This window comes from Octodon degus, unplaced genomic scaffold (genome assembly GCF_000260255.1).
Source record: "Octodon degus isolate 3935 unplaced genomic scaffold, OctDeg1.0 scaffold00171, whole genome shotgun sequence".
NCBI lineage: Eukaryota > Metazoa > Chordata > Mammalia > Rodentia > Octodontidae > Octodon > Octodon degus.
The window spans coordinates 5,695,040-5,721,541 of record NW_004524747.1 but is presented as its reverse complement, the minus strand read 5'-3'; the positions used below and the strand labels follow the sequence as shown (position 1 = coordinate 5,721,541).

At 38.1% G+C, this 26,502-nt stretch overlaps 1 protein-coding gene across 1 annotated transcript in view; it reads right to left on the bottom strand.

The window, feature by feature from the left end:
- The window catches only part of Fam199x (family with sequence similarity 199, X-linked), a 30,665-nt gene extending 12,592 nt beyond the window's left edge, over positions 1–18,073 (bottom strand). The window contains exons 1-2 of the mRNA XM_004643358.1: positions 17,590–18,073; positions 6,300–6,519 (exon numbers count right to left, since the gene is read on the bottom strand). Coding sequence (XP_004643415.1) covers positions 6,300–6,519; positions 17,590–17,786 — 417 coding nt within the window. The 5' untranslated portion in view covers positions 17,787–18,073. The remainder of the gene's footprint in view (positions 1–6,299; positions 6,520–17,589) is intronic.
- Positions 18,074–26,502: the final 8,429 nt, after the last annotated feature.

Sequence of the window (26,502 nt, the reverse complement as noted above, 5' to 3'; positions counted from 1 at the left end):
TTTCTTTCTTTAAAATAAAAATAACTGATGTCAAAAAAAAAAATCCTTAAGAGAGATATTCTTTAGAAAATATCTATTAAGTGTTAAGTTATACGCTAGCCACTTTACTTTTTATTTTTAGCTTTGGGAGAGGAGATATAGAAAAAGTAATTAATGATCCTTTGTCCATTTTTTGTGGGAAAAGTATAATAAAATCAGTCTTCAATAGAAAGTGGTTAATAATCATTGATTTCACAAGATTGATAAAAGGTATATAAAAGATAACATGCTGGCACATAGATGACATTCTATAAAGAGGTATGTTTTTCTTTCTTTTAATCCTTTGCCAGGTTCTGGACCAGTAATAAAAAAGGTAGCCTAAACCCTAAGAGAATGCCAAATGGCAGAAAAGTGGTAATTAAGTTTGCATAAGGCAGTGTTTCAGAATGACAAAAGGGGAAAACTAAAGGCATTCAAATACGGAGAACAATTTAGTCAATCATAGATGAAAAAACACAATAAAGTAAAAAATAATATAAGTGTAAAAGAACACCAGATTTAGTTTTGAAAGGTCAGAGGAAACAAACACTGTCATATGACATACAGAATCAGGTCCCTGACATTTTCTAAGTAGAAGTAACTTGATGAAACTGGACTTTGGAGAGTAATCAGTTTAAAACCACTACGGAGAGGCCGGGGAGATGGCTCAGTGGAATAAGTGCTTCCCTGGCAAGTGCAAGGGCCTGAGTTCAATCTCCGGTTCCGCCAAAAAAAAAGGGGGGAAAAACTACTATGGAAACCAAATAAAATGAGGGAATTTAAATTAGCATTCTGTTGTGATCCAGGACTGGACTAAAATAAGCAAAATGGGAATATATGAAATTTTTTGCATGAAAAACAATTTAATAAACTATTGGTAAACTGAATGGTTCATAAAGAGTCAGATGTTTAAGCCAGAAGTGATAATGTTTTGTAGTAATACAACCCACCCGTGCTGATATAACTAAAATTTTCAATTGTTATATGAAGAGCATTGAAGGAATGTTACACATCTTCTAGTCTAACATCTTAATTTTACAAAGATAAGGAAAATGATGTCAAATTAAGGTCATACAACCTAAAGTAGGACACACGTCCAGTACTTGTAACTATACTAGCAGTCTTCCTGTGGATAAAGCTTGCAATGGGGGAAGAATGCAATGTGGGACATGGACAATCTAAAGCAATAAGGGAAGCTGTAAGCACAAGTGTCACTGAAATAGATAAGTCATTTTTTCACTATGTCATAAGATGTCACAGGGCAGGATTGATTGATTGATTTTTATTTAATCAGGGATTGAATTCAGACTCTATACTACTGAGCCATCTCCCTGGCCAGAATTTATTTTTTAAATGGAAATGCTATACTGGAAGTGGCATCCCTAAACAAAGACCCAGCATCAGATAAGAGGTTAACATTATCAAACATACTATCATCCTCATGCAACTGTCAAACAGTCTACTGAATGTATGGAACTTAAGCAGAGGTTGTATGGCAGAATTAGTTGCAGAAGTTCCTGTGTATTTATTAGACCAGCAATTTTCTATTTCAAAGTTGATAATATATTTCAGAACAAAAATGCTTAAGGAATTCCAACCTGTACTTTCAGGGACAGCATCTGATATACTTGTTTTATAACCAGTAATTGTGACACATAGAGAAAATTATATCAAATCTCTACCATAGTTTCTGCAGCATGAAACAGAATTTTATGTGTAAGCTCAATTGGTATAACACATTACGTATAATTTCAGATTGCACCTCTACGTTTGAAACGTTGACAGCTGAATTACTCTTTATATTTTCTAAGCTTTCCTACTCAACAATAGAAATAACTCTCAAGATCTAAGACTAGTCAAATATATCCTTAATAATAAAAGAAGACTGCAAACAAAACTATCAGCAAAGCAAAATGCTTTGATTTTATTTCAATTGTTAAGATTCTTCATGCTAAAGTAAAAATCATGCCTTATTAGTATTACTCTTCCCATTCTCTCAAACATTTATATTTACTCTAGTTATAACTGAAACATCTATAAAAAATTTAAACAGAGGCAGTTTTTAATCACAAACAGGTGATAAGAACATTTTAACTATAGTGACAGATTTTTACTCTATATAATTCTAGCACATAATTTTTAATTACCCTCATAAATAATTACTGTTCATCATTAACATGTTCTACAAAGGCAAGATAGCATTTTAAAATTTTCCATATATTTGAAAGTATCCATGGTAACAGAGTACCCATACTCCAATTTGATAAGTGGGAAAGCACCTATGGTAAGCTAGTGTTCCAGTGTTGTCGTCACTTATATACATTAATAGTGAGTGGTTGGAGATGGTTTTCCACATAAAACTCATGAAATGAGTAAAGCATTCAACAATTAACGTTAAAAAGCCTGCCATGTTGCAACAATAAAGAACTCTAAATAATGTTCAACACACCAAAAAGTACAGTATTTCTCAGAATCATCAGGACTGGATTACACTAAGAATTCACATAATCTGATTTCAACATGTACTTACAAAAATAACGTACTAAAGAATAAAAAGGTGCCCCCACAAAAATAATCACTGTTGTTAACTAGAATAGAAAAATGCTTGAAATGGATGTAAAGAGATTATTTTCCCAAGTGCTGGCACTTCCAATAGCAGGAATATTATGCAATCGTTGAAATGTATTATGCAGATCATAAATTTCTATTACAAAATTGTATCTACAAAAGGAACACTTCCTAACTCTTTGAGGCCACTATTACTATGATACCAAAGCCAGGCAAAGATACAAAACAGCTAGCAACCAATATCCCTTGTAAATATAGATGCAAAATTCCTTTAAAAAATGCTATAAAACAGGAGGGTTAAATACCATGACCAGTTAGGACTTATTCCAGGAACACAAGATGGTTAAATACATGAAATTTAATCATTGCAACATTGCTAATTCTATTGATAGATAGAAATTTACTCATTTCTCTGGATAAAATGGAAGAAAAAAGCCTTTGACATTGAAAAATGCAAAATATTACTGAAATTAAAAATACATAAAGCTTATCCATCTCATTTGCGTGGAGTATCTAATATTAAAATGGCATATTTCCCAAAGCAATTCACAGTTTCAAATTTTTTTTTTGGTACCTGGGATGGAACTCATGTGTTCACACCTCTGAGCTATCTCCCCCCGCCCATCTATTGCAATTTCCATCAAAATTCCAACTGCTTTTATTCTTTTTTTGCAGAAGTGAACAATCTAATCTAAAATTCATATGGAATTGCAAGAGACTGTCTCCAAGCTCCAAAAATCTTTATAAGGAAAAACAAAGAAGGCAAATTCATTCTTTCCAATTTCACAATTTACTACAAAACTACAATAAAAGTATTACAATGGCATAAGGAAGAATACATATATTAAGAGACAGAACTGACAGTTCAAAACTAAAACCATATTCAACAAGGTGCCAAGACTATTCAATGAGGAACAAGTCTTTCAATAAATGCTGCTGCAACAACTGGAAATCCACTCTCAAAGGAACAAATCTGTACCAGTCATCTCACATTGTAAACAAAAAGTAATTCAAACTACATCAAGAGCTAAATGTGAGAACTAAACACTGAGAAGGAAATAGGTGAAAATCTTCAAGATCCTGCATTAAACAATGTTAGCTGAATTACAATATCATAAGCACTACAAAGAGAAAGTAGATACACTGGACTTTTCAAGATGAAAAACATTTGGAAGTTAAAAGACACTTTCAAGTGAAAAGATAATCCATGGAATGGGAAAATGGATTTTTTAAATCATGTATCTGAAAAGGGGTTAATAGACAGAATATGGAAAGACTGCTTACAATAAAAAGAACATAATTACAAAGTAGGCAAAGGATTTAAATAGCTGCTTATTTAATTTAGATATACAAATTGCCAATAAGCACGAGAAGATATTCAACCCCATTAGTCATAAAAGAACTATAAACCAAAATTACAGTGAGACAGATAACTAGTACTTCAAACCCAGGAGGATAGCTATAATCATAAAGTTAAAGCAAGGATGCAAAGAAATAAAAACTTTTATACATTGCTGGAAAAATTGTAAAATGGTGCAGCCATTTTGGAAAACACATTGGCAGTTCCTCAAAAAATTAACTGTAACAGTTATCATATGACCTACAATTCCACTCCAGGGATACATTCAAGAGAATTAAAAATATGCATCCATATGCAAACAGGTATATGAAAATCCAAAACATTAAAAACTCCGAAAGTAAAATAAAAATTCTTAAAGTGAAAATTATATAATGTCCATCAGCTCATGATTAGATAAACAAAATGTAGTATTAGTCACAGAACGAAATTTAATTCCGCCATAGATAGTAATGAAGTAACTACATTATGGATAAATCTTAAAAATAAATTATGGAAAGAGAGAGAAGCAAGACACAAAGGCCTACATATTATGAGTCCATTTACATAAAACATCCAGAAGGCAAAATGCAGAGACAGTAGACTGGCTGTTGCCAGGTGACAAGGGCAGAAGGGAAAAAGGTCTACCTGTATAGGATCCTTTTGGAATGAGATAAATATGAGATTTACACAACACTATTACTGTCTTAATCTCTGAATTGTAAATTTTATGATGCCCAAGATGGTAAATTTTACTTCAAAAAATCACAAAATTTCATTCAAACTGCATTTATAAATATATATAACATAAAAGTTGAAATAGTACAAAACATAAAAATAGAGGATTGTGATTTTTTTCTTTTTCGCAGAACTAGGGATTGAACTCAGGTCCTTGCGCTTGCCAGGGAGCACTTATTCTACTGAGCCATCTCCAAGTCCCTGAGTTTTTTTTTTAAAGACTTTATTTTCAGTGTAGCATTGTTCATAACAAAAAATGAAACCAACATAAAACCCCATTATGGGAAATCACTTACATAAACTATGATGCAAGTATAAAAACTGAGCTCTTATTAGTTGAAAAAAGCAAAGGGGGGCCGGGGAGATGGCTCAGTGGAGTAAGTGCTTCCCTGGCAAGTGCAAGGGCCTGAGTTCAATCCCTGGTTCTACCAAAAAAAAGAAAAAAGCACAGGGCCATACGGTGAATGAAGTAGGATCATATTTGTATACACAAACATACTTATAGCTGAGAACCTCTTAACAGTGGATAGCCCAGTACAGTGGTTTTGGAAACTTTAGTTTAAATTTCATGCTATTCAGTAATGCTACTTTAATAAAAATAGAAATTTGATACTTTAACAAGAATGACACTAATATTTGATTCTTTCTTAGTACAATTTGAAAGTTTCATGACTTTCAAACATAGTTAAGTATTTAAGTTTAGCTGCTGGATAAAACATTTGCTGTATAGAAAGCTTCTGGGGGGCCGGGGAGATGGCTCAGTAGAGCAGCGCTTGCCTGGCAAACATAAGGGCCTGAGTTCAATCCCTGGTTCTACAAAAAAAAAGAAAGAAAAGAAAGAAAAACTTCTGTTAAGTATTACTGCATTTTACAACCAGAAAGTAGATGTCACAAAAACATGATGTACATTTTCCACTAACACTCATTACAGTACAGCATTTTCAAACAATTTGCCACAAGAATATCTCACATGATATATACGGTATGAGAAAAGCATCACGCAAAAGCATCTCTACATACAAAGTGAATACAAAATAAGAGACTACTGCGATTCTGATAGCAAAATCCAAAATGATATGTTCAGGGTAATAGTGTTTTATGGTATTATATATGTAACAGGATCCAAATATGTGTCCTATTAAGGATATAAAGGCTATTTATTACAAAATAGGGAGAATAGACACATCAGGGTTGGGGAGATGACTCAGTGGAATAAGCACTTCCCTGGCAAGCACAAGGGCCTGAGTTCAATCCCCAGTTCCACCAAAAAAAAAAAAATAGACAAAAGGACATGTGCAGCACCAGAAGCCTAAAAGGTACTCTATCTTTCCTAATACACATTTCATCTAATTATTAACATTAGGACTTATTGTGGGGCTGGTGAGATGGCTCAGTGGTCTAAAGCACCTACTTAGAACAAGCTGTAGCAAAGCACAGGGACCGTGGTTCAATCCCCCAGCACCATATGCCAGCCAGCCCCGCCCCCTGGCTGAGCTTCCCTCCCCACCACACACACACAAATAAACTTTAAAAAAAACATTGTTAAAAAATCTCCAAGTCTAGAGACACTAGGAAAACTTCGTTGAGACCAAATATAAAACAAATATTATACAGTAATGATGTCCATCAAAGAACCTACCTGCCATTCAAATTCGCTATCTGACCAATCCCAGTAAGTACTTATAGAAGAAGAGACGTCACTGCAGACACTGCCCTCAGGGAACAAATCAAAAGATGTGAACTCTTGATCATCTAACAGAGAATAGCAGTCGTCTTGATCGCCCACAGAAACGGATGAGAAGAGCTCCTCACTGCACTCGGAGCTGGCCACACTGGTTCCACAGGAAGTTAGGTTCCACCTTCAAAAACACAATATAAAAGACAGCGGAACGTAAAACAACAAAATGCACACATTTGAAGATACTAATATTATTCTCATCAATCCATGACATTTGTGAGAAATGCGTATTATTTTGTAAAAGCTGTTATCATTGCCTTTAAGGAATATAATATTCATGAATAAAACGCATGTGCCTGGGATTTGTAGCAAAACAATACGGGACTGGGCAGTGAATTTGAGGTATGAAGCATGACCACCTGAGAACAACTGAACCTGGGAGATGGGCACACAGGCTTCATGACATTATCCTTTCTACTCCCGTAGCACTCTCCAATTTCCTAGTTTTAAAAGATACATGCATTTATTTATTCTTTATTTTGGTACTGGGAATTGAACTCGGGACCTTGCACATGCCTAGCAGGCACTTGTGCCACTAAGCTATATTTTCTGGACCCAAAAGATATATATAGCATAGTGGCTGAGTAAGATCCAGTGCCAGACAACATTCAAATCCCCACTCTGTCATTTCCTAGCTATTTGATCTTAAGCAAAGCCTAGCCTCTCCTAGCCTATGGTCTCAACTCTAAAACGGAGTTGCTGTGAAGATTACATAATTATAGCGAACTTAGCACATATGAGAAGTACTCAATACATGGCAGCTACCGTTAAATGAAAGGATGAGGAATGGGCATGCTGGCACGCGCCTGTAGTCCCAGCACTTGGGAGGCTGTAAACAGGAGGAACACTAAGAGTCCCATCTACACAGTGAGACCCTGTCCTAAAAAGACAAAAAGAAAAAAAAAGCTCAGTAGAATAAGCACTTGCTTGGCAAGCACAAGGTCCTGAGTTCAATCCCTGGTACCACAAAAAAAAAAAAAAAAAAAAGAAAAGAAAAGAAAAAGAAAAAAATTTAAAGGATGAGAGGAGCTATTTCAGGGCAGAGAAAAATCACCAAACCCTGACTCTAAGCCTAAACTTTTTTTTTTCCACCACAAAATTTAGAAGATCTGTATACTGAAAATTTAAAAAGATATTATAGCGAAATTAAAGATTTCAAGAAACATTTCAAGGGGAAACACTTGAAGATCACAATTTTCCAAAAACTGATGTAATAATCTAATTCTAATGAAAATTCCAGGTTTTCTAAGCCTAAACTTAACTCCAACTCTAACCCAGCTTTAAGCTCAAAACACAGTTCATATATTTAACTTACACATTAATATTATACTTGTTCTTTGAAGAAATGCTAGAATGAGCAAGGTGAGTATGATGAGAATGACCAATAATTCTATTATTCAGTAATAAATAACCCTTAATACTTTGGTCTGGTGTTTTTTCCATGAGAATACTATTTTTAAAGAATAGGCAATCATTCTCTGTATATTTATTTTAGTATCCTCCTCTATAATTTAATATATAATGAACAGTTTCTTAAGTTCTGCATCTGGAGTACTACTTTTGTACTGTTAATGATATAATTTTCATTGCTTATCAGTAGTACCGGGAATTAATCTGAAGATAACGACTTTTTATTATTTTTAGCTTTCTATTATCTTTTCCTCATTAGTATATGCAATTTACAGGCTACTAAAATAATGACTTCCTGAAAAAAAATCCTCTTATTTACCTACTACCCGGTTGTTCTTCATCACTCATCAAATTAAGGTTTTCTTCAATTATGTACTTTTTTAATTCTTTCTTTACTTTTTCTAGTAATCTTACATTCAGAAGTTAATGACTTGTAATATCTACAGGAGTTTTTTTGGACTTTGGAATATGTGCAAACACATGAGACACCTTTAGGATGAGACCCAGATCCAAATACAAAATTCAGGTATGTTTCATTTGCACCTTATACACAAAACCTGAAGGTAATTTTATATAGTATTTTTTGTGAAAATGAATTCTGACTATAATCAATAAAATACAGTCAAAATAGGCAACCAAGTTGGCATTCAAAAAATTTCAGATTTTTGGACTTCTGGATTTGGGATGCTCAACTGTGTATGACTTGAAAACATTTTAATACATCTATAATATTCTATCTGTTGAATGTATTATAACATATTTAACTTCCCCCAACAGCAGAGAGTATAAGCTGTTTCCATCTTTTATTACATATTAATACTGTGATGAACTTTTTGTAATTATTTATCCAAATATAAATTCTGTAAGGATTTACAGTTAAATAGTACATCAAAAATATAAAAACTTCCAAGGGTCTTGGTAGTCAGATACTTCCTTTTTTTTATGTTGTGTGTCTGTGTGTATGTGTGCACATGCAATACTGGGGATTAAACCGCAAGCCTTCACACCGAGCTAAATCCCCAGCCCTTTTTGTTTTTTAAACAAGGTGTTACAAAGGTGCCAAGCTGAGCTCAATCGTGTCATCTTTTTGCCTCAGTCTCTTTAAGAGTCAGGGTTACCGGTGTGCACTACTTGCACGGACTCATCAAATACTTTCTAAAATTTTATTTTTTTTTTATTTATTTGAGAGAGAGAGAGAGAGAGAGAGAGAGAGAGAGAGAGAGAGAGAGAGAGAGGCCAGCTCAGCCCACCAGGGGGCGGGCTGGCTGGCATGTGGTGCTGGGGGATTGAACCGTGGTCCCTGATGCTTTTGCTAAGCTTGTTCTAAGTAGGTGCTTTAGACCACTGAGCCATCTCTCCAGCCCTTTCTAAAATTTTATAAAAATGTTTATCTCAAGCTGTGTGTAAATCTCAGGGTCACAACACTTGCCTAGCAAGTATAAGGCCCTAGGTTCAATCTCCAGCACCAAAAAACAAAAACAAGAGTTCACAAAACAAAAACAAGAGTTCATCTTACAACAACTTTACTAGTACTTCTATAAATATTTAAGACAGGGTCTCATTTTGTAGCACAGGCTGGCTTTGAACTCACAGGCATCCTCCTGCCTGAGTCTCCTGGATTCTGGGATTACAGGCATGTGCCACCATGCCCACTCATTATTTCTGTCCTTATCAGCAAGATCATTTTAATATATGTATTAGCTATTCTTGTTACTATGCTCCTCTATGTGTTGTTTTATTTTTTATGGGTTCATGCATATAAGCATAGGAACATTTTGTAGTATTCATTACATGGACTTGTGCTTATTTTTGGTCTTGAAATCTATGGATTTTCTTTTATAAATTTCCACTGTTTTGTACTATTAATGATGCAATTTTCATTGCTTTACAAGTAGCACAGGGAATTAATCCGAAGATAATGATTTATTCTTTTAGCTATCTATTATCTTTTCATTAGTACATTTGCAGTACATGCAATTTCCAAGGTACTAGAATAATGACTTCCTGAAAAAAAAATCCTCTTATTTACCTATTACCCAGTTGCTCCTCGTCATTTATCAAACGCAGGTTTTCTTGAATTATGCATTTTTCCGAATTATATATTTTTAACTTCTTCCTTTACCTTTTATGGTAATCTTACACTCAGGAATTAATGACTTGTAATATATGAGCAACTTGAAAATTTTGTATCTTTGAGTTGAAGGGACACCATCTTGGTTTGTTTGTTTATTTATTTATTTATTGGCAGATCTGGGGATTGCACTCAGACCCTTGTGCTTGCCAGGGAAGCGCTTATTCCACTGAGCCATCTCCCCAGCCCAGGGATACCATTTTAAGGCACTGAAAAAAAAAAACACTATTATATAGGTTAGTAAATAAAAACCACAATGTCAATATATTTTTGTAAATTTAAAATTCATCTAAGACTGGCCAGAGAGATAGCTCCTACATGACAAGCACAAGGACCCGAGTTCAATGCACAGCCCCGCACACCCAGGCGCGAAGTCACGGCCCCAGATCTCATGCCAGTCAGTGCTGTCTAAAGCCCTGGAGGTCAGGGCAGGCCATCTTGGGCCCAGATGCCCAGAGCACAAGTCTTCCCCTAGAAGTGGGTGTGGTAGCGCACCCTGTAATCCCAGCACTGGCAAGGTTGAGCCAGGGGGAATCTCTACAAGTTTTGAGAGCAGCCTGGGGACTGCACAATGCCAGCCCAAACTTCATAGCGAAACCCTGTCTGAAAAAAAAAAATTCATCTAAGAATCTCAGCATACTTTTAGTACTACTTAGCTTTATCAAATTCTTGGAAGTGGGGGGGGGCAATATCCTCATTTTAAAAAAATGAGTGTATCTATTAGAGTAAGTCAAATTGTCAGGGCCTTACAATAAAAGCTCTAGACACTAACTGTAATTTCTGTCTTGAACACAGTAAACCACTACGCTATGTCCACAATCATTTTTTCTCATGAGTCTTCAGATTTTATGTGACTTTTCTTTGTTTATTCACCTATTCAACAAATATGTAGTCAGTACTTTCTATGTGCCACAGTGATTGAGAAGCTGTTAGATAACTGTTTTTAGTTACAATTTCTTTCCAGCTTGCAAAAGTTCACTGGAAATGTATTCTCTCCATGTGAAACAATGACATTCATTTTATCAAACTACGTCATGACTAACAATCTTAACCAAAAAAAAAATCTTAACCATTAGAACATTGGCAAGAGTCAAGAATTTGCCTTTAGCTTAGGATAAATCAGTGTGTTCCTCAGTTTCTCAGATTCATGACTACATAAGGTTCTGGATGTTCTCAGGAGTTTCTAATTTCTTTCATAACTAGTGATAAAGTAGGCTCACAGTTGAAACAAACCATTTACAAAATAGAAGAACTACTTTTATGACAAAAAGATTTTTAAAAGTTCTTTATCTTCTAATTTGCAATTTTTTAAGGTAATATGAATAAAAACAAAATAGGAAGTACTGTTATCCATTTCTAATAGTCTAAGTAGACATAATCATTAAGAAATCTATTCCTTTTCCAAAATATAGAAATTTGCAAATAATGATGTAAGTAAGAAATGCCCAAACAATATTATTTATAAATAACAAAAATGGGAAAGTAAATGATCACCAAACATGAGAAATAATTAATGATATATCTCAACAGTGGTACTTTATTATCATTAAAATCTTATTTTCAGACTACTAGAAAGCATTGAACAATATTAAGTAAAAAAAGATTATAAATATCTTTTTTTTGCAGTACCAGGGATTGAACTCATGGCCTTTTACTTGCCAGGCAAGCACTTATTCTACTCAGTTATCTTCCCGGCCCAGAGATTTTTAAAAATCATGTACATTGAGTATCCCTCACCCAAAAACCCAAAATTCAAACTGTTCCAAAATCGAGAAATAGCAACTTAACACAAGTGGAAAATTCCGCTCTGAGCTCATGTGATGGGCTGCAATCAAAATAAGCATGCTAAAATTATATAAAATTATCTTAAGGTCATTGGTGTAAGGTACATATGAAATATAACTGGATTTTATATCTACTTAGACCATATCCCAAAGATATGTAGATGCAAATATTCCAAAATTCAAAAACAAATCTGTGGGGCCGGAGTAATAGCTCAAGAGAATAAGCGCTTGCCTGGCAAGCACAAGGGCCTGAGTTCAATCTCCAGTTCTGGAAAAAAAAAAGACAAAAACAAATCTGAATTTTGAAACATCTCTAGTTGCAAACATTCTAGATAAGGGATATTCAACCTGTATCTCTGCATAGAATGGTAAAAAAAATGATATGAAAGTGCTGACAGTTGTTACCCCTAAGAAAATGAATCATGCGTGGTCTGCATATTTTTATATACTTATTTTCCACAGGAAAAATTTAAGGATTCTTTTAGACTGTTCTAACAGTTTCAAACTATCGACTATCCATCCAGTTTAAGCTTAGCACTGAAGAATTTAGATGTTATAAACAACTACCAACTTCACATGAGCAACATAAATATGTATTGCAAACATGTACGAATAAAAGTTTAAAAAACAAATTTATCAGTCCTTCTATCATATTCCAGTAAAAAAGCATCTCTTAACACTAAAATTCTAGCTATAATTACAACACTACTCTTAAAGGAAATTCTAAAACCTTAAAAGAAAAATATTCAGCGGCCAGGGAGATGGCTCACTAGAAAAAGTGCTTCCCTGGCAAGCGCAAAGGTCTGAGTTCAATCCCTGATTCTGCCACAAAAAAAAAAAAGAAAAAGAAAAAAAGAATAATCTTCTTGGGGCCGGGGAGATGGCTCAGTAGAATAAAAGTGCAAGGGCCTGAGTTCAATCCCCAGTTCCACCAAAAAGAAAAAAGAAAAATATTCACCAACACCCCAAACAAAATGTTATTTAACTCAATAATTAGGCTTGGGGCCAGGGAGATAGCTCAGTAGAATAAGTGCCTGCCTGGCAAGTGTGGGTCCTGAGTTCAATCTCTGGTACCGCCCCCCCCCCAAAAAAAGATTCAATAACTAGGCTTGTTGCCTAAATTTTAATTTAAAAAGTAAAGCAAACACTTCCTTGCAAGGCTTTTTAGGAAGAAAACACAGCCTAGGGACTTTCAGTAGTATTTTCATAAGCAGCCACTTTACTGTTAAAATTAAGAAAAGCATGAATATGATATACACATTTCTCTGCAGCTCCTTCCCATTACAACTGGACCTAACAACTGCCTCTCTGCATGTGAATCCAGCCAATGAGCACTTCTGAATAAAGTCCTAACAGTCAAGCCGAGTAAAATTACTCCAAATCTGTGCTACACATTCATTCTTAGGGGACTGACCCAGTCATAACTTGTATTCATCACTGACCTCTTACCAGAATCCCCACATAGCCATCCTGACCTCCTCTAGAGTCCAACAGGCAAATCAAGGTTTCAATGTAGAGCAGATGATACACCCTGCTGCTCCACCCACCAAGACTCTGTTCTCCTTCCAGGTACTTCACTTGTCTTCTGATCATGAGCCATCTTTTCTACCTCCTGTACTGTTTTTGGAAGTAAAGAAATGTTTTATGTCATTTTTCCCATTTAGGCTTCTGAGTTCTTTACAATATTCTCTCATCTTTAGCACCCTCCCCTCCTCAGGACAGATTGTGCTACATCACTGAATTCCCCAGGCTGGGCTCAAACTTGCCATTTTCCTGCCAGTGTGTGCCAAAGTTCAGGGATTCCAAGTGTGCCCCACTACACCTGGCTCAGAAACTGTACTTCAAGTCTGGGGATTTCTCCAAAGCCTTAATGCCAATTCTTAACTTTCTCCAACAAGTCTCTAAACCGAATTCCTTTAGTATGCTTCTCTGATCTCCAACTAAAGCTCTTCTGCACATCCAGCTGTTACCCTACATAAGGAAAATTGTAAACAATACAAAAGAAAAACAACAGAGTCTAAACATAGTTTAGTTCTCAGCATGCTTCCCTAGCATTCGTGAAGCCATAGGTTTGGTTCCTGGTATGGCACACACAGAAACGTGCACATGCACACAAAATGGCCTTGGCATTTTTCAGATGATTTATTTCATACCGGGTCAATAGTGTATGGAAATATCTTGTCTCTAAATCCAAAAAACCATGTCTTACACTCAGACTCACTTATATATACATATATACGTGTGTGTGACACTGACACTTAAGCGTATTAATTTTTGTCTTATTAAACTTTATTTTGTATTTCCAAAATCCTAGACAAACCTAACTAGAACACAAAATTCTAGGTGCTGGGGATATAGCTCAACAGTTTAAGGCACCTGCTTGGGAAGCACAAGGCCCCCAGTTCGATCCCCAGTACCTCAAACAAAACCCATAAGATTCTAGGATAGGCTGGGGATATAGCTCAGCAGCACAGGCGACTGCCTGCTAAATGCAAAGTCCTGAGTTCGATTCGTGGTACAATAAAAATTTTAAAAGACACCTATAGAAATACGTGATCTTTTTTTGAGCCAGTTTCTCACTGTGTTGCCCAGGCTGGTTCAAGTAACATCTGGGCTCAAGCAGTCCTCTTCCCTCAGCCTCGGGTAGCTGGTGCTGGTGCTACAGGTGTGTACTACCTCACGAAGCTGCAAAGTATGAATTCTTTAAAAGCTGGTCATGTAACTTGGCTTGGCAGCACTGATGACTACAATCCAAGCAGTCAAGTGGGCTGAGGCCAGAGGATCACAAGTTCCAGGCCAGCCTGGGCTATATATAGCTAGTTCAAAGCCAGAGTGGAGTACACAGCAAGACACTGTCTCAAAAAAGCTGGTTATATCCATGTAATTTATTTTCTACTGACCCTAAATCTAAGTGGCAGGAAGTTCTAATCTGAACATTACATGAATTCAAACCACAGAGACCATTAATATTAGTAATGTAGCTTTTTTGGTTAAGAAAGATTGCAAATTAACCCCAAATCCAGCAAATTGGCAGGCAAAAAATTGTCAGTCATCATCATGAGGCTTTTAACAAGGGCATTATTTAAAGTCTTCCTGTTTTGTTATCTAATAACAAAAACGAAAGGGAGACTGGGTATGGTGGTGCACACCTGTAATCCCCGTGCTTGGGAGGCTGAAAACAAGAGGATCACTACAAATCCGATCTACATAAAAGGCCCTGTAAACCCCGGCACTAAATACATAAAAAAATAAACAAAACACATAAAGTTAAACCAAATACTGCACATACCCACTAATAACCTTTCTTCTCTCAGTAAAATTTGTTTTATAATGACAAATTTATAAATACAAAGCAAAATTTTATTATTCAGTTACACATATCTGATTTTTGGACTGTTACTTGAATTGGCAAATGATATGATACGGAAAAAGTGACACATACAATACATCCCCAAAATAAAATAAGCCCCTAAATTAACTTTACCCCCATATATGATTTAGCTGTTCATTCTTCCCTGAAAAGAAAACATTTAAAGCAAGTTCAATCACTGGTTCTGCCAAAAAAAAAAAAAAATTTAAATAAATAAATAAATGGTGGTTTAGGGCAGAAACGTAACCTGTTGTCAATATTGCAATTCAGGTTTCTACTGAAAATACACCCTGCTCCTATTCCAAGCCTTGTGAAAAGTAGGTTTAAAAAAAGGTCTTAAGAGGCCGGGGAGATGGCTCGGTAGAATAAGCACTTCCCTGGCATGCACAAGGATCTGAGTTCAATCCCTGGTTCCACCAAAAAAAAAAAGTCTTAAAAAAAACAGGAAAAATGGGATGGTGTAAAGGGAGACAAAAAGGAACTGATAAGGAAAAAAATTATATACATATATGTTAGCTAAGATAATTATACTACTAATTTCTATTAGTTCATTAAAAGGAATGGTTTGTGCATATGTTAATTTTTCATGCCTTACTCTTGCAATCTGAGCAACTACTTTCAAGATAGGAATGTTATGTAGATTAACATTGTTTTGAAATTAATTTTGTATCATTGTTTTATCTCTTTAAAATTGAAAATTTTAATAAAAAAGAGAGGAGTAACTAGGAAAAATGTTTATTCAGGAAAACTGGGGCTTAACAACAGCATACTCTTCTACCCTTCCGGTCCTGTTCTAGAAAACTATTTGGATTATCAGTCTTTAAGAAGAAATTAAAGGAAAAAAATTGGGCAGAGAAGAACAAAATAAACTGTAAGGATTATTCTTTCCACATTACCATTTCTTTTGGCAATGCTTAACGTCAACCTCTTCTGCCCACTCCCACGCCCTCAATATCAAAACAATTCTGAAGTCATTGAACTTTCCTAGGTATGCAATTTGCTCCAATACTGTAAAACTTAAATATCAAGTATATTCAAAGTATATATTTTTAATCCAAATAATCTTCAACACACTTTATTTCATTCAAGTTACATTCATGTTTATTACATCCTGGGTTAAATTCTACATATTTAGGCTTCTGTTAAATACCCTAAGAAACGAGAACAACTAATAACATTGGTCCATTCGTTCTGATCCATGTTTAATCACTGGCTCCAAAGCGTACTCTAGGTCTGACTAGGCCTTCGCTCGTAATAGGTTATATGATCTTCAATCAACTCAGTCTTTTCTCTTTGGTCCTGTTTCTTCATTTTTATAATGAAGATGTGGAACACTAAGAAATTTACTGCTGCTTCCTTTTGAAATGTGTTATCCTGGTATTGTGAATGTACTCAACAAAAACATCTTTTTCCCAGATTATAACTTCCAGTTAGATAGCAATCGTGTTTTATATCTTCCTTGTGAACCCAATACATCTAGCTTGATTTAAGGAGGGGGAAAATACGTAAAAGCTACAAAAATGTGGAAGAATTTGATCAAATTCAGTCAACTTGGATGAGAAATCAGAACGAGTGTTTATCTCTAGTATTTCTGTTGATGAATCCCTCTCCTAGTCCCTTAACCCCCGCACTCACCTTTTGTACACACACATTAAATATCCACTTACGTTAAAACTTAACGCTATACCTGAAACATCTTCAAATCCCCCAGAACATTTGGCATAAAACTTAAATGCCTGCATAAGAGAATTTAACAGAAAACTGTCCTTGAACGTTGAAACCGGTTAGTTGAGCATCCTCGATCAATCTGCGTGAACAAGCTCATTCTAAACCTTGACCCGACCCCCCACCACTATGGGGTGCGGCGAGTTGAAGGTCATGTTACACGAAGGAATCTTGCAGATTTAAGCTTAAACACTTTGGCAAAGTATAAAGCGCTTAAGCAGTGTTCATAAGTGAGGGGAAAACCAAAAAATTATTCACGAGTTTCCAAGTGCTCTGTTAAGAAAACGGGGGTGGGGGGAGGACAGAAGCATGAAACATTAAAAATTGGGAAAGGGAAGGTCTAGTTTTAAAAGTGCCTCCCATCCAAAGATACGGATGTTTCTGAGCCACTAGAAATCCACAGTATAGCGCGCTGAAAATGGAAGGGGTTAAACTTTTGCAGGTATACACGGACAAGAGAGCATCCAAAAATCAAAGGTGGTGGTTTGGGATTTTCAAGGTACAGATGGGGGCGGGGGGGCAAAAGGACAAGATAGGGAAGGAAGGAATCCCTGTAACTAGATCAATGAGGGAAAGAAAGCTTGAGAGAACACCAATGGAAGGAAAATCAAACGGTGAACACAGGGAGGGGGCAGGAAGGAGCCCTGGAAAGAGCGCTAGCCTTAGGGCGGTGGGGGAAGGGGCGAAGGTCCGGGACGGGGGGGAGGGGTGTTCTCTCGCCCTAGGCTAGGGTGTGCAAAGTCCACCTCCATCCTCCCAGGTCACACTTACCTGTTGGTATGGAAGCGGTGGAGCGGATCAGTGCGATGGCAGGAAGAGAGCTGGCAACCAAAATCGCTGATGTCCAGGCAGCCCGGCTCCTCGCTGGGGCAGGTGCCCACGCCGCGAGGGGGTCCCAGAAGCGGGAAAGGTTCTTCAGGGGTTAGAAACTTCTCATAGGAAGTGGTGGCCGACGCCTCGTCAGACATAGCTGGAGATGGCCTGATTTGGGCTCTTTCTCTGGCCTTCGGTGCTCCCGCGCCTTCCCCTGCCCGCAACCTAACCTGTCCGAGATTGCCGCCGCTCACGGGGTGCGCCCGCCGGAGCTCAGTCACGCGCTGGGGGCAGAGGCCCACGGGCTGCCCAGGGAGTGCGGGGTCGCGCCGAGAGGCTGCTCCGGGACACAGCACCCACCCGCCAACCCCCCAGCCCTCGCTTTGGTGGGATCTGCAGCCTACGCCGCAGCCGCCGGCCCAGCCACTCAGCGCCGCACCGCCCCCCGCCTCGGCGGCCCCGCCCACTGCGCTCCCTACCCACGCCTGCTGCAGTCCGCGGGACGCCTGCCTGGAGAGGAAGGGCGTGCGAGCCGCCCCGCCTGCCCCCTGCTGGACCGGAGGAGGAACTGAGGCCGCAGCCCCGCTTGGCCCGCCCCGCCTTCCGCACGCGGGATGCGGGGCTCCGGGTGGTCTAAGGGTTGATGCCTCAAGCCAGCTTCCTCCTCTTCCGCTTTTCTCTTCGCTCCTGGTTGCTAAATAGCAGCCACGACCGAAAGAAAGACAAAAGTTGGCCAAGGTCACACTGCGGTGCGTGAGATAGACTCCACGCAGCCCAGCTCCCAGCACACTCCCAGCTTGTCTCAACTCTTAAGTATTTACTGAGCTCCTGCAGCGTGCGTGCCCAGCACGGTGCAATGATCTGCGCAGAAAACGAACCAAGTGGGGGGAAAAATAGTGCCTACCTCACCTTCAATGACCCCACTTCAAGAATGTTGCTGTCCAGCCACCCGGCTGCTCAGCTGCAGGGCACGTAGTGATCTTTTGTGCTGTGTTTCCACTAGCTCACATTATGCACTCTGCTTGCAATGCCTTGCCATTTCTGCAGTGCTAATCCTTCAAGCCCCAGAGCAGAAGCTGCCTCCCAGGTGAAACCTTCCCAGACTCCCAAAGGAGACTTTGCCATTCCCACTGTTTTCTTCCCGCAGATCCGACATTCCCTGTGGTAAATGAATAACTCATTCATCTTAAATCAACTTACTAGATGTCAAATACAGTTCTTTAATCTTACTACTCCTCTTTTCTTTATATTCTAGACAAGCGCTTTGGTTCCAATCTTGAATGAATAATTTTTATTTCTTTTTTTTTGTGGAACCAGGGATTGAACTCAGACCCTTGTACTTGCCAGGGAAGTGCTTATTCCACTGAGCCATCTCCCCGGCCCATGAATGAATAATTTTTAAAAGCATTCAGGAAAACACATTTCCAATTTCTCATTTTACCAAATGAAGAAAAATTTTAAGACAACACACTATTTAATGCTTGAACTGCAGTTCCTTTTCTCTTAATTTACTTACTCTTGGAGTAAGGGTTTGCAAAGGGAACAATTTAATATGGGACACATAATTCATAAGATTATTTTATAATAGTCACCCCAAGAGTCGAGTATAAAGGGTGCAGGAAATCTGTCCACACACTAAAGACCCAAAGAATATGGCTGAGTGCCTCAATCCCACGCCAATGTCCTGCATGAGTCCAGCTGAAGACCTAAGGACAATTCCCAAAGGCCAACTGGAGGCCAAAAGACCCAGACAATTTCTCATTCAGGCCTGTTTCCTGAATCTGCACTGGGGAGACCCCAAGGTAAGTGGTGCAAGGTAGAAAGTCTGTGCCAGTCGGGTGAAGGATCTGTGCTAGCAGGCTGAGAGATCCTCACTGGAGCCAGGAAGCGATGCTTAAACAAGGACCAATGTCTCATTTTACCAAAGGAAGAAAAATTTTGAGACAACCCACTATTTTAGTTATTCAATCAGAGTTCCTTTTTCTCTTAATTTGTCTACTGATAAATTATCTACCAATTCTTTTCCCCTAGAGGACAAATTAATGGGCCAGAACGTGAGATTTTCAAAACAATACCAATAATGCCAATTCACACCATTTTTGACCAAATATTTATAGGACAATAATTTAGCTCATTTCCAATTAAGACAACAAATGTTATATCCAATTTACAAAAGAAAAGATGAGCACAATTTTTATAAATAAAACCTAGATATACATAATGATACAGAAATATAATTACATATTATGACACTGATAGGTTCTCAGCGCAGCAGAGAAACAGGCAGAAGGAAGAAGGGAAAGGGGCTTTATTTTCTTTGAGGACATGGAGAGAATTTGGGGAAGATAAGAAATTCTCTGGACTAGACAAAGGGAGGCTGAGGCTCTTATGACCTTTTACCAAGGGAGGGGTTTGAAGGGGATGTTTAGATATACCTGAGAAACTGATTGGGGGGTCCTCCACAGGGTGGCGGGAAGAGTGAAAGTAAATTATGTCCTGGGCTCAGTTGGAGAAGAAGGGGGAGGTGGTCCTTTGTTTTAAGGGCTACAGCCATATTAGATGACCACTATAATGACTTTTGCAATTCATACTAGGGCCAGAACCTATCAGCCAGCAATATATCAAACATATAGGACTAATACATAGAATACTGACAGATTATCAATCAAAGAGTTTAAGGAAATCTGGAGCAGGTCCAATGCATTCTGTATTTTAATCAAATTTCACACAAAAATCTGGTGTGCATCTCTAACTGAAAACTACTGACCTAAACGATGCTAGATTCAAATGAGTATGTTGTGGTCAAGTGAACATTTAAAATAGTATCTAGAGTTCTAATGCATAACACTGCTGCAGCTGCCTAATATCCTCACAAGCACCACGATTCAAATAAATGGAAACATGGAGAAGAAAAAACACTGAGAAATGTGTAAGTACCTCACAAATAGCAGTATCTGAAATACTTATATTAGTAATCTTTGACCACACAGATTTAAGATAGGCAAGATTTATTAGCTTCACTTCCAATCGGATGACTCTTCCCATGCAATCATGAACAATAAAAACTTTATTATTTTAGTAGCAAAAGATTTCTTTTTAAAAATATTTATTAATTTATTTGGTGTAGGGTCTCACCACGTAGTTCAGACTCATAGAGATCCTCCTCAACCTCCCCAGCACTGAGATTACAGGTGTGCACCACCACGCCTGGGTTCAGGCAGCATGGCGGGCACAGGGTTCCAGAGCTAGCATCACATGTGGTAGCAGGGATCGAACCCAGGTCCATTGTACTTGCCAGGCAAGCGCTTAGATCACCAAAGGCCTGCAAGAATATCTTTTCTTTTATGTATTTAGTACCACACAGATAAGACACATGGTGATCCTCCTATTTTCAGCCTCCCAAGCACCACCACACCCAGTCTCATTCAGTCTCTCAGCATGCCTTGGCATGGGGCTGGCACGGCAGACCGGGGATTGAACCCTGCTCCCAGTGTCTGTGTAAGCAGGCACTTTAGTTCGCTGAGCTATCTGGCCATTGCTTGGGGTGAGTAACTTTTAATGTTCTTTAAAAAGAATATTTTTTTGGCCCATTTTGTTCCCCTGAGGGTGGGGCTGGCGCCACATGTGGTACCTGGGATTGAGATCTTTTCTGACCTAGTTAAAAGCTTCTCTTTTAAAAGCTCTGGCCAAATATTGCTGCTGTGAAACCTTCACAAATATTTCTCACAGGCAGTATTTGTCCTGCCCTTAAATGTATACTATTAAGTCTTTATACCTCTTTCTTTCAGACCTCATATCTCACAGTATTGCAATTATATTTTATTTCAGTTAGTAACTGCATTTGGCTGTCATTAAGAAACTCATTAACCTCTGATAACATGAAAGAAATCCAAAGGAAGGCAGTTAATGCTGTTAAAGTAGTTCCTTTCCTGTTTGTTCTGTGTCTTCCAAGTTCAAACTCCGTTTTCTTAGCTCAAGCTTCCCTTTGTGTAACAAAATATTTGCTGTACCTCCAGCCATCTGCCAGTGTCCTAACCAAGGATGGATGACAAGACAGTCTTATCTCAAGCATCCCCCACTGTGCATGCACATACATACACACATATACCCAGAATTATGACACTTGATATGAAATTCCTCTCAACTTCTACCCACATGTCAGTATCTAGTCACATGGGGTCCCTTATATGAGAAGAAAGTTGGAAATTTAAGGTTTTATTTTCTTTCTGCATACATAGCCAACCCTAACAAAACTTAAAAAGAGCTGGTAGAAATGATATGTAATATATAATGAGCCAACTCTGCCATGTTTTCCCTACCATATCTCTTTTCTTACCTTTGTTATAATATCCTGGGAGTTTTAGAGTATGTGTCATTCATTTTATATTTCCAGGGTTTATCACAGAAGTGATACACAGCTTTGAACTGTTATTTCCATCCCTTTATGAAGGGCTGCCCCATGTAATCTGGATAGAAAATATTCCATGTTTTACAAGTATCATATTGTGTTTTTTGTTGATTTTATCACGTGTTTGATTATTTAAGAAAACAAAGTTCATGTAACCTATGTTTATTTATAGGTTATTTATTGTAGTTCACCATCATTTTTTTTTCATTTTTGAGACAGGGTCTTGCTATGCAGTTCAGGTTGGCCTTGAGCTCATTTTGTAGCCCAGGCTAGTCTCGAACTGACAGATATCCTCCTGCTTCAGGCCCTGAGTCTGGGACTATAGGCACATGCTACCATGCCCAGTCTCAATCACCCTCTCAGCATGCCCCAGGGGACTGGGCCAGCAGGGCACGCTGGGGATCGAACCCCAGTTACTGTGTTTGCCTAAGCAGATGCTTTAAACTGCTGAGCTACCTGGCTGGCTCCAATTCACCATTCTTCATATATTTCTAAATTTTTTTTTTCCTGGAACCAGGGATTGAACTCAGGCCCTTGCGCTTGCCAGAGAAGCGCTTATTCTACTGAACCATCTCCCCGGCCCCTCTAAAATATTTTGCCTAGTGTTTACATGATATCTTTTTTTTTTGCGGAACCACGTGTTGAACTGAGGCCCTTCTACTGAGCCATCTTCCCAGCCTATAATATCTTGCTAAGTCTTTAAATCATGGTACAATTATTTATTTATTTTATATTCTTGTTATTTGCAAACTGGTAATTTTTTTTAATACTTCTAGGGCATTCCCAACAGATATCTTACCTTAGGCTCATTCTTTGACTATCTTCAATATCAAAGAACTTACAGGTAAGTAAAATAACCATTAAAAATTCAAGCTACTACAGCAAGAATAACTATAACAAAATATATGAGTCAGTGTTCACCAGAGAAACAGATGTAATGCAACATACACAAATATAAGAATTTAAAAGATTGGCTTGCAGTGGCCACCCAGAGTCAGGTGTGGAAGGGTACAGAGGATCGGTCTGCACAATGGAGGTTTGAAGGTTCCAGTTGCAATAATTGCTATAACATTAGAAACAGTATGCATTGAGCCGACCAAAATGACAGGTATTTTAAGTGTGGTTTTAGTATAACGCATTGTTGTCTTCAATGTAGTGCTTTTGACTGAACTTGTCAGATAGCAAAAGTTACATTTTTAGTTATATAGGTCTTACTTTTACTTGGTCTTAACCATCCAGCAGAAAAGTGTAACCCTGAGGTATAAAAAAGTAAAGCTACATTAATACACTGAGCTATAAAAGGCTCAAATCAACAACTTTGGAAAGTGCCAGTTGTGCTATTAACTCACTACTATTATGGGCTATTGGACTATGTTGGGGTATTTTGCTGAATTCAAGGTCCTACAAAGTATGAACTGGCATCAAATATGAAAAGGTCTTTTAAAGACTTCTCCCAATATAGCATCTCTAAGTGCAATTGAACATCCATCTCTGACAAAACAAAGTAACAAAGGGGGGATATGTTGGGGGCCTCAAGCTAGGAAATTGCTCAAATGTGTGTAGGTGGGACTAGGCCTCAGCACCTAAAGCCAAGTTACCTCAGTCCTGAGATAAACATCCTGTCTGGTTAAGGTCAGCTATTAGTTGCTAGGCAACCTTGTGTCACATGTTATTAACTTTGCAAAAGTATAAAGTACCATTTCCATTGTGAAAAAAAAGAAAATGTATGTATATACAAGATAATTAGGATAGATATACAGCTACTTTCTTAGTTCATTGAGAAGGTTTGTTCTAATACTGTTTAGACAAAATGTCCTGTCCGCATCATGTCCTCCGAATACTACTAAGACAACACATATGCAATGTATTAATTATTGTAACTTCCCTACAATTAATTACAATTAATTATTGTAAACTTCCCTGTTTTGAAACTTTTTCATTACTATTTTATCATTTTCCTCGTTTTAAATGAAAATGAATTTTAAAATGATTTTTTTTAAAAAAAAAAAAGAATAACAGGATCCTGGGTAGTTCAGACTCTAGGAAGGACAAAAGGATTCCTGTTTGTTTTCATCTGGGAAAGGGGATTTTCCTGCTCTTTGGGGCATGGAACATTGTTCTAAGCAACTGTTATGGTTTCTGTCTAGTTGTCCCCCCAAAGCCTCATGCAGTCATGGGGCAGCTTCTGGAGTTTGTGATTGATTCTTCATCCAACGCTGGGATTGCTGGTGTGAGTGCTACATCCTACAAACTTCCCTAAGGAGAAACATCAGGGATTGATATTCTAAATAGGTATTTATTACTTTCAGAAAGCCTGGAATAGTCACTGACCCAACCCCCTACAGGAAAAGCCCAGTTGTGCATTCATGCCTGCTTGCTACAAGGCGCACGTCTCCATTAGATCAATTTTACCTGAGCGATCATACCCATAATCTTATTGGTTGCTCATAGTTTTGTCCCACCTAATGCCCACCTTGCAGTTTCCCATGTTGCCCACCTTAGAGCTGTTTCACGTCATGGATTAGCTCTACAAAAGTCCCTTAAAAAAGGTAGGTTCCTTGGCAAGCCACTCAGGACTCGTATCTCTCTCAGAGAGAAATTTTTTTTTTCTTTTTTCTTTTTGCAGAACCAAGGATTGAACTCAGGTTCTTGCACTTGCCAGGCAAGTGCTTATTCTACTGAGCCATCTCCCTGGTCCGTCAGACAGAACTTTTTTCCCCTCAAAAATGTTCTGGGGGGCCAGGGAGTTAGCTTAGTAGAATAAGTGCTTGCCTGGCAAGCACAAGGGCCTGAGTTCAATCCCCGGTTCTGCAAAAAAAAAAAAAAAATGTTCTGCCCTTAAGCTCTGTTGTTCCTAAAATGTATTCTTTGATTTTAGCAAACAGGAACTCATACCAGATAGGTAGCAGGTTGGGAGTTTCTTTCCTCTATATCAACAGTAATGTTTGAATCTAGGATCTGCTAATGTGAAAATTACTACCATTCTGGAGTTAAAAGAATATATTAGGGGCTGGGGGGATAGCTCAGTGGAATAAGAGCCTGCCTGGCAAGAAAAAGGTCCTGAGTTTGATCCCTGGTACCACCAAAAAAAAAAAAAAAACCCAAAACAATATATTAAGACACTTTAATACACATATAACAGTCTCTCATCCTAAAATAGTCAAATTCTTTGATAATACCCAGATTTTACACAATAAGGAAAGGTGAGGATCTTATATTTTTATCCTTTTATTTTCCTTTGGCAGAACTGGGGATTGAACTCAGACCCTTGCGCTTGCCAGGGAAGTGCTTATTCTAGCGAGGCATCTCCCAAGCACCTACACTTTTATTTTTAATAGCCTCGGTTTGAATAGCAGGATTGGAGTCCATGAGACACTAGTAAAGGCAGTAAGTGAGGTGGTTATGATCATTGCTATTTTAGTCACTTCTGCCTTCCAGGGTCGGATGGTTGCTTCATTGGTGGCTGATTCATGCTGCTGAAGAATCCAATCTTCCTGATATACTGGATATTGAGGTCACTCTTGGGTGTTAGAAAAGGAATGCTTGAATATAGTTGCTGGCCTGGTTTTTAGTGATATTTGACAGATACTAAGGCATGTCTGTGCTTACATCTTAGCTGTTTATTGCTAGCTTTTTAACCATGGGCAAGTTATTGAGTTTGATTCTATCTGGCTGACTTGAATTTTTTTTATCTGCTTAAAAACAGAAGTATCAGGGCTGGGGAGATGGCTCAGTAGAATAAGCACTTTCCTAGCAAGTGCAAGGGTCTGAGTTCAATCCCAGGTTCTGGCAACAAACAAACAAACCCCAGAAGTATCTAGGGACTGCCAAATAGCTCAGTGGATTAAAGCACCTGCTTAGGCAGATGCAGTGGCCAGAGTTCGATCCCTGGCATGCCGCCATGCTGGCTCCATGAGACTGGGTGTGGTGGCACTCACCTGTAATCCCAGCCCTTTGGGAGGCTGAACACAGGCAGATCACTAAGAGTCTGATCTATGTAGTGAGGCCCTGTACACCCTGTAGGCCCCTGCTAAAAAAAAAAAAGAAGAAAAGAAATGATAATACACTTAAAGTATCACCAAAGGGTTAATATAAGGACTAAATGACATTGAAATGAAAAAGCATTCATCATAGCGTCTGATCCATGCATCTTAGCCACTACTATCATTTATTAATTATGCAGGACTTTGGTAAGAAGACATTCCACCAAAGGCAAGAATTATGGTTTATATTTCAATATATTGTTTAACTCTGAGCTAGGTAATGTTCTACTTGAACTTTTTATATTCTTACTACCACCCTGGAGATAGCCATTTTGGTATCATTCCCATTCTACATGGATGAAGAAGGAAAGAAACAGCATGTTTAAATTATTTGCTCAAGATCCCATGGTTATGCAAAGTCAAAACTCAGGATTCAAAGTCTGTCTTACACTGGGCATGGTGGCACGCACCTGTAATCCC